General features: G+C 38.5%; 1 protein-coding gene and 1 long non-coding RNA gene across 3 annotated transcripts in view; one reads left to right on the forward strand and one right to left on the reverse strand.

Annotated features, from left to right (window-relative positions):
• Positions 1–9643, forward strand: part of LOC100351380 (zinc finger protein 717) — a 69652-nt gene that overhangs the window by 48172 nt on the left and 11837 nt on the right. For both annotated transcript variants that reach the window (XM_051830198.2, XM_008252432.4), the window contains exons 3-4: positions 6745–6871; positions 7748–7840. In XM_051830198.2, coding sequence (XP_051686158.1) covers positions 6745–6871; positions 7748–7840 — 220 coding nt within the window. The remainder of the gene's footprint in view (positions 1–6744; positions 6872–7747; positions 7841–9643) is intronic.
• The window catches only part of LOC138850069 (uncharacterized), a 120898-nt gene that overhangs the window by 20418 nt on the left and 90837 nt on the right, over positions 1–9643 (reverse strand). The window contains exon 7 of the long non-coding RNA XR_011389464.1: positions 1–7860. This exon is cut by the window's left edge and continues 20418 nt beyond it. This is a non-coding gene — a long non-coding RNA (uncharacterized lncRNA). The remainder of the gene's footprint in view (positions 7861–9643) is intronic.

Raw genomic sequence — 9643 nt, forward strand, 5'->3', positions numbered from 1 at the left:
CCTCCAATGGCCGCCGCTGCAGCCGGCGCACCGCGCTGATCCGATGGCAGGAGCCAGGAGCCAGGTGCTTTTCCTGGTCTCCCATGGGGTGCAGGGCCCAAGCACCTGGGCCATCCTCCACTGCACTCCCTGGCCATAGCAGAGAGCTGGCCTGGAAGAGGGGCAACCGGGACAGAATCCGGCGCCCCGACCGGGACTAGAACCCGGTGTGCCGGCGCTGCAAGGTGGAGGATTAGCCTATTGAGCCACGGCGCCGGCTCATAATATAGTTTTAATAGACAAAAGTTTTGGTGGGTTTTATATGAAAATTTGAGGGATTTCATTCTTTGACTTCCTTCTTGCAGTACTTCTTCTCTCCCTCAATTCATGGTTGTCTTCTCAGTTTTAAACCTGACCCTGTAACATCCTAAGCTGGTCAAGCTGCAGAGTTTGTTTCTGTGATTTGTGTGCAAACTGGAGAATGTCTTCTAGTGAAATACCAACAATTTATGAGCTCACCTTTAAGGGTTTTCTCAATTCAGTTCCTGTTTTTCAATTTTGATTTCTCTACAGTTTATCAGGAGATAAATGTACTATAAATTTGTTAGAATTTTATAATTTTTGTGAGGTTTCATCTGACTGTTGAGCAAAGTGATAAAAAGCCAATATGCAAGCAGAATAGGGAAATACTAGAAATTTGGGGTCATATAAGATTGGAAAACTAAGAAGTATTTCTCATTGTTTATCATTTAATGTTGATAAGTTTGCCTCTTCCAGTTCTTATATATATAAAAAAATAGAACCAAAAATGCTTTGGAAATCAAGAGCAATAATACTCAATCTCCTGGTAATTAACAAATGAAGGTTATGATCATGAAAGCCATTGCTAAGAATCTGTGATGGATAAAGTTGGCTCCTTCTTTTAATTGCCCAAAATGGCCAAAGGAAAGATGAGGAATAAAGTGTTCTTAAGGAAACATAGGATCCTAAAAATGCATAAACATGAAGGAAAATCAGACAAAAAGTCTATGGCTGAATACTTTGTCATTACAATGATATTTTTACTTGTTATAATCCAGAAGCCATACAAGGAAAATTTGTGACATCTGAATATATAAATATCAAAATTTTAAAAATAAAAAAGCAAAAAGCCAAATTAAAAGAAAAATAACAAGTCATCACAAAAAGCTTATCTTCCTAATCAGAAGAATTAGTAGATATTCAGAAGAAAAAGTTTGTCAGGAATCACTATCTCAATAGAAAAATGAGCAAATGATTTCAGTTTACTCCCTTGCTCTGCAAAAACCCAGTCTGGGGCAGATGTTTGGTGTATCAGTTGGGATGATGCTTGGGACATTCCATATCAGAGTACCTGAGTTCAATCCTGCCTCTGTTCCCCATTCCAGCTTCCTACTGATGTGCACCCTGGAAAGCAGTAAGTATTGAAGGCTCAAATAGTTGGGTCTCTGCCATCCACGTGGAATATGTTGATTGAGTTCTTGGCTCCTAAATTCATCCAAGACCAACCCAGCATTTGGGGAGTGAACCATGAATGAGAAATTTCTATCTCTGTGTGCTGCTTTGCTTTTCAAATAAATGAATTTATAATTTTTAAACCCATGTTTAAAAATATGAAAAAGTGGTCAAGCTATCTCAGCAAATGAGCAATGAAAGTGAAAATTACACTGCAATACATTTTTACCTAGTACATATGATAAGTCAAAGTTTTACAAGACTTCATTTTTTTGGAGCAATAGGAAGGAAAAGATGATCACCCTAATTTAGTGGCTAAATCTTCAAAATATACCCCTATCCATTTCCACTGTAAATACTCTTCCACATACCACCATAAACTGTCACCTCTGCAATAGTTTCTTAAATGGATTATGTTTCTAAACTTTCCCTAGGGGAGATTCTGAGGATAGAAAATCCACCAAAGCTTCTGGATGTCAAAAGGTGATAGAATGACAAAATTGGCAACTTGAGGGGTCTCAACACATGAACACTTTTCATGACAATACCCAAATCCTGAACGTCTACAGGAAAAGCTGTTAAGTGCAGAATTTAAAAGGATAAGAAGATTTTATTCATTCTCATTTACTGAAGACACCAGGGGAAGAGGCTCCATTAACATGCGCTCTCAGATAAAAGCAATGGATATTGTGTGGTGCCTGAAGTGATATGAAATGATATCACATACATGTAACTGCTGACTTCACTGGGAGGTGATATTTAAGGAAGTGAAAACATTTCCCAAGGCTATAACGCTTATAATGTCTCACCTGATATGAATGTGTTAAAAAAAAAAAATGTTCAAGAGGCAGGGTAATGAAAGGCTCCCATCTACTGGTTCACTCCCACAAATGTCCACAGTGGCTGGTGTTGGCCATGGGGCCACATCCAGAAGCTGGGAACTCAGTCTAGGTCTCTCATATAGTTGGCAGAGTCCCAACTGCTTTAGCCATCACTTCCTGCCTCCTTGTGTCTGGATTGCCAGGAAGCTGGAATCAGGAGCTGAACTGGGAACTGACTCCAGATACTTCAATATGGGACTGAATGATTCATTCATATTCATTCATTCATTCATTCATTCTCTCTTCCCGCCCCCCCCACGCACACACACCCCTCTCTCATTTTCTCTCTTCCTTTTCTTCTAAGGCCATCAATCCTGTAGGATTAGGACATTACCCTTATGACATAATTTAGCCGTAATAATCTCCTATTGTCCTAAAAGCCGTATCTCCACAGTCATACGGGGTTTAAGATTGGTCTTAAGTATATAAATTCTTGAGAAAATCACCATAGAAGGACTGGCCCATTCTCTGCTACTCTGTAAGGTCGGAAGAGAGACATCATCAGGGACTAAACTGGCTGACACTTTGGTCTTGGACTTCCTAGCCTGTAGAATTAAGGAAATAAAATATCTCTTTATTTAAACTATTCAATGTATGGTATTTATTATGAACAGAAATAGAGCCCACCATATACTATCTGTTCTCAATTTTTGACTTTTCCACATGAACTTTTAAATTAGTGTGTCTGTATCTAACATTGTTTTGTTTGTGGTAGGATAATGTTTAACCAATTTGCTGACTTAGATATAATTGACATCTTAATGATGTATAACTTTCCAGTTTGTGAACATGTTGTGTCTTTTCAGTTGATTAGTCCTTTTTCCCTCCTCTCTTACAAGTACAGTTTTATGCTTTTTACTTTTTGTATTTAAAAATTTTTTTACGTTACTTTCTTCTACTTGAAAGAGAGAGAGAGAGAGAGAGAGAGATTTTTCAGCTGCTGGCTCACTCCACAAATGTCCCCAACTGTCAGGGCTGGACCAGGCTTAACTAAGGATCCCAGAACTACTTCTGGGTTTCCTACATGGATGGCATGATCCCAAAAACTTGGACCATCTTCTGGCATCTCCCAGGATGTATTAGTGGGAAGTTGGATTAGAAGTAGAGTAGCCAGGACTTGAACTGGCACTTAGATATGGTATGTGAGTATCCCAAGCAGCAGCTTAGCCCACTGTGCCACAATGTCTGCTCTATGCTTTTTATGTTAAATGTGTTGCCATTTTATCTTTTTCTTGTTTTAGTTAATGTATATGTTGTCCTATATATGATGAGTTTAAATGTTATTATTATTATTATTTATGAAGCAGAAACTCAGACACAGAGAGCTCCCATCCACTGGTTTACTCACTAACTGCCTGCATTGGCCAGAACTAGGCCAAGGCCAGTGCTGGGATCTGGAAACTGAATCAAGGACTCTTACATGGGTGGCAGGAACACAGTCACTGAGTCATTTCTGTTACCTTCCAGCATCTACATCATCAAGAAATTGAAATCAATGGCCAGAAACAAGTATCGATCCCATGTACTTCAGTATGGGATGTGATGTCTTTTATATAATATGTTCATAGTCAAGTTATTGAGCCATCCTATTTGTAATAGTTTTCAGGAAATTCCCTTTAGTTTTGTAGGTATGAATTGTATATAAGCCATTCCTGTTTTTTTTTTTCTTTTCATTTGAATTGAGGAATGCCTTTATACAATGCTAAATAATTGTAGTGATGAGACATATCATTCCAGTGTTGGCCCTTTAACTGTGATGCTTCCTTGTGAAAGTAGTGAGTGTTTGGAGGCTGGCGCTGTGGCGTAGCAGGTAAAACTGCATCCTAGATGGGCACCAGTTTGAGTCCCGGCTGCTTCTCTTCCGAACCAGCTCTTTGCTATGGCATGGGAAAGCAGTAGAAGATGGCTCAAGTCCATGGGAGACCCAGAAGAAGCTCCTGGCTCCTGGCTTCGGATCGGCATAGCTCCGGCCATTGCAGCCAATTGGGGAGTGAATGAGTGGATGGAAGACTCCCCCACCCCCCTTTTCTCTGCCTCTCCTTCTCTCTCTGTGCAAGTTGGCTTTCAAATAAATAAACAAATCTTTTTTTTTTTTTTTTAGGAGTGAGCATTAGGCACAGTGAAGACATTGCTTGGAATGCTCACAGCTCATATTAGGGTTCCTGGGTTTGAGTCCCAGTTTTGTTTCTGATTCCAGCCTCCTGCATATACATACCCTGAGAAGCAGCAGGTACTTGGGTCCCTGCTACCCACCTGCAGTATCTGGATTGAGTTCTTGGCTTCTGGCTTTGATCTGAACTAGTCTCATCTTTTGCTGGCATTTGGGAAGTGAACCCAAAGATGGAACATGTCTCTTTGTCTCTCCGCTTTTCAAGTAAATAATAAAATATTAAAAATGCCATGAAATCTTGTATTAAGGGTCTATGTTAAGATGGGATGGTATTTTAAAAGATAACTTTCTTGTCTATGTGGATGTCATAGATTCTTGCCCCTCATCCCCCACAAGCAGCTATGAATATGGTGAAAAATGTAAGGGTGCTTGAAAAAGTTGTGGGAAATAAAATTGAAATGCAAATTTATTTTGATGTGGAAAAAATTGGAATTGTACATGTTAACTTTAATAGGTTTCTTAATATTAAACTTTTCCTTATTTTTGGAATAAACTTTAAAAAATCCTTCTGTGTTCTCGTTCTTTATTTCCCTTCCTCTGTCAGTAAATGTCCGTGTGTCCTCAGATTCTCTATTTGTTCCTTTTCTTCTTCCTATCTCTTAGCTTCTCTTTGAGCACTTAAATCATTTTGATGGCTTCAGACATTGCTGAAGTTTACTGTTTCCCAAATATTTATCTTCAGCTACATCTCTTTTCTAAGTTCTAGATCATATATTCATATAGTTGAATATCCTAATATATTTGAATATGGAAACTTTAAAGTATTTGTCTAAGATTATTCTCACTTCTTTACATTATACTCTGTTCTTTTTCCCAATTTCAATTTTTAGTGCCAGTATCTGTGTAGCTGCTCATGCAGTTAGAATGGAATTAAACTATACTTTTATGACTCCATTTTTATCCTCTGCACAGCTTAGTACTGATTTCCGTTCCTGTATTGTTGTTTTTTTCCCCTTTTTTACCTGTTTTATATTGAGTTCCCTGTTCTGTATTCTTATTAGTGATGATAAGTGGTCATGTCTTGTTTTGGCTTCTTCCCCTATTACTGTCCCTCAAAACTTTCCAATTCCCCTTCCAGGAGATGACTCACCACTTTTTCACTGGTCCTTCATTATTTACATTCAGTGGTTTAGGAAGTGGGTAATTACTTTCATGTGAATAGCAATTCTTTTGGATGTTGGAATTAGAAAAATGCTTATGCATACTTTATTTTGTAAATAATTTTAAGAAAGCACAATTTTAATTGTTGGAATTAAGTCAAACATAGTTACTATAGAGTCACTCAGTTATCCGTTCCTTGAACATCATTACCACCTGTATCTTTTTTTTTTTTAAGATTTATCTATTTATTTGAAAGGCAGAATAATAGAGAGGCAGAAGCAGAGAGAGAGAGAGAGAGAAATTGATTGATCTTCCATCCACTGGTTCACTCCCCAAATGGCTGCAATGGTCAGAGCTGAGACGATCTGAAGCCAGGAGCCAGAATCTTATTTCAGATCTCCCATGCAGATGCAGGGGCCCAAAGATTTGGGCCATCATCCTCCAGTGCTTTCCTAGACCATAGCAGAGAGCCGGATCAGAAGTAGAGCAGCTGAGACTTGAACCGGCACCCATATGGGATGCTGGCACTGCAGGCAGTGGCCTTATCTGCTACACCACAGCTCCGGCACCACCGCCTGTATCTTTTGTAACAGCCTGGGAACACACACCTAGATGCGGTGCTTATATAGTTCCATTCACCTAGCATATGTTCTTTGTACTTTCACAACTGATTTTTGTTGCTTCATACTCATGAGATTAGAATTATAAAGAGGATCTAAAAATCTTTGGTGTTTCAGTGAAGTACAACCTGATAACACATAAAAAATCTTTATCTACTTCTTTGTTACCCTGATCTACATTGAACATATGTCTCAGTTCATTTAATATGTTATTTCAGGGATGCGTTTATGCTTATTTAGACTAGATTATTAGCTCCTTGGAGAGCCAGTAAGGATTTTAATTGTTCTGTTCTTGCTAGGAACAAGTACAGTTACAGATATGACAGAAACTCTATTGTATTTTTGGAATTACGAAGAAGCAAGATATTTTTATTGTAATTTTTATTTGTAGCACCATATAGAATGCGGAATAGGCTGGGTTTTGTAAAAGACACATATAACACACACAAAAGAATAAACTCCCAATCTTCTTGTTTTGTGACCAAGAGCTGATATGTTAAGGAGAAATGTTTTGTTACAGGTATTGGTGTCATTTGAGGATGTGGCTGTGGACTTCACATGGGAGGAGTGGCAGGACTTGGACAATGCTCAGAAGACCCTGTACAGGGATGTGATGCTGGAGACATACAACAGCCTGCTGTCTTTGGGTGAGTGAAACTCCCCAGCAATCCCCACATGGAACACCTTCTTATTCCTGAACAAATGAACCCTTTAGGGGGTGAGCATTTCACCTAGTGGTTAAGGGGCCCATGTCCCACATCAGAGTGTCTTGATTCAATACCCAGCTTTCTGCCACATCCAGGTAGGTAGTGGTGATAGCTCAAGTAATTTGGTTCCTGCCACCTGTGTGGGAAACCTGGATTCAGATCCTGGCTCCCAGCTTTGACCTGGCCTAGTCCCTGCTGCTGTGGTTATTTGAGGAGGGAATCGACAAATAAAGGTACTCACTCTCACACTCTCTCTACCTCTAAAGTAAATAAAGAAAAAAAAAATTAAAAATAATAAATGAGCTCTTTATGGGTTTAATGGTATTTGGGTAAAAGATTCCAGTCCATGAAAAATATATCAACATTCTCAAATGAAAAAGTTCAAATTGGCCTTTTCTTTGCACTACTCCTGAAGCCAAGCAGCTATTATTCTTCAGAGGACCTCACTTAGGGGTGAGTGTTTGGCCTAGGGGTTAAGACGCTGATTTAGATGATTACATCCCATATTGGAGTACCTGAGTTTGAGTCTCAGCTCTGTTCCTGATCCCAGCTTTCTGCTAAGGTGCACCGTCAATGTCAGCACACGATGATTCAAGTATTGGGTCCTTACTAACCATATGAGAGATCTGAATTGAGTTCCTGGCCCTTGGCTCTGGCCCTGGCCCAGTTCTAGCCATTGGCATTTGGGAGTAAACCAGTGGATGGGAACTCTATTTCTCTCCTCTCTGTGTCTCTCTGCTTCTCAAAATAAATGAGTAAATCTAAAAAGCACCTGATGTAACATTAGCCTAAGTTCTACATTATTCGCATTAACAGGATATTGTGTAACCAAACCTGATGTGATCTTCAAGTTGGAACAAGGAGCAGAGCCATGGACAGTAGAAGAACCCCCACAGCAGAGTCTCCAAGGTCAGTGAGTACATGCCGGGCTGGGAGGGTTAGAAAAGGGAAGCTCAGTTGATTGTGTTAGCTGTTTTCACCAATTTTTAACTCAAGTCCCAACCCTGAGTATAGCTGGTTTCATGTATCAGGTACCCAATAGAAGCCTGCAAGGAAGTCTGTCACATTTCTACCTATGTTCCTTATTTTTATTGTTGATAAGTATTATTTTCGACTTCCTAAAAAATCTGATCCTTGTCTGGCTCTTTGTAGAATTTTCTTCTGGGTTCAATTCAGGTTTTTTTTTTTTTTTTTTTTTTTTTTGATACCCCATTTTCCTTTAGGCATTCATTCATATATTTATGAATTCTCTCAGTGCTTATTATAAGGAAACAGGTGTATCTTCTCTTGAGAGTGTAAAACCAAATAAATATATATGGTGATGAGATAAGAGCCACAAAGGATGTTTTATCAGATTGAGAAAAAGAGAAAATAGCGTTTCAATTTTTTAGACAGAGTCTTAAAGGAAGACAGTTTTAAAGAGATATTTATTTGCCCTGAGTTAGCTTAATTTTGAGGTAGTTTTCCAAATTTGTCATGTAATATATAGACTGATATAAAATTTAGAATAGTGTACATCACTATTGTAAACCAAATATGCAAATCAGTAGCTTAAAGCTAGTATTCAAAGTCATACTTACCAGGTAATCTTGACCAAGGAAGTTGTTAAGAAAATGAGAGAAAGTAAGTCCAGGAATGAGCCTTGTATAACACAATATCAGAAATCATGAGACTAAGCAGTACCTAGCACTGGGAGAATGAAAATGGTGGCCCTAGAGGAGAACCAGGAGACTCTGGGTCCCATGGTGATATAAAGTGATTGTTTCGTATTGAAAAGGTCAGAGATGTTTGGGAATGGAGTTCAAAGGTTGCATTCTTCATTTTTCAGAATTGCTCAAAAATGACAGAGATAAGATATGTGTAGAACTCTCAGAGGGGGCGTGTTTTGTTTTTGTTTTTTGCTTTGTGATAGTTGAAGAAAACTGAAATTCCAACACAGAAAACAGAAGTTTTCAGAACCAGTAAATTTTAGAGCAGGGGAGAAAGTTGAAGTTTTTCATCTCAGGAGCCCGAAAAACATTTTTCAAAAATGGGTTGTAGAACGTAATCCTTTAGACCAGCAGGAAGGGAGTGCACATGGCAATGTACTGGAATCTTTTTGTATCTGATAATGTTCTGAGAAGTAAGTAATGTTAGGTTTATTTTAGAATATGGAGATAATTGTCTTTATTTAGTGTGGGGAACAGGCTATCATGTATTTGGAAAACCCTAAAGATGCCTATAATCATTCCCCCAAGAGGAGTGAAAATGAAACCACCACAGGTCCAAATCCTGTTTCTAAGTCATAGAATGGCCTTTTCCTGTATTTCTAAGTAACTAATCCACGAGTACCTTGGCATTTTCAAATTTGAGAGATCAGCATAAGAGAAGCACACAGTTATGAGGAAAAACTGGAAAGAACAGAGACTGATGAAAAGCATTCAGCCTCATACTTTACCTAGGCAGTAGGAAAATCATTTGATTAAATATTTTCTGACTTTTTTAAAGAAAAAAAAAAGGCCTTGAAAACATCACAATTTACCATTGGAAAATCTATTAACGTAACCTATTAATTCATAAAGGAGAAAAACCATATACTTGTTATAAATTACCACCTTTCATTGATACTTGAAAATCTTACGCTACTTTAGAATAGGAATAAATTTCTTTACCTTTACATGAGCATTCCATGAGATGTGGTTCATGGAAGTGGTTATTTTTTTCTCATTTCAG

The sequence above is a fragment of the Oryctolagus cuniculus genome, chromosome 6 (genome assembly GCF_964237555.1).
Source record: "Oryctolagus cuniculus chromosome 6, mOryCun1.1, whole genome shotgun sequence".
In the NCBI taxonomy this organism is placed as follows: Eukaryota; Metazoa; Chordata; class Mammalia; order Lagomorpha; family Leporidae; genus Oryctolagus; species Oryctolagus cuniculus.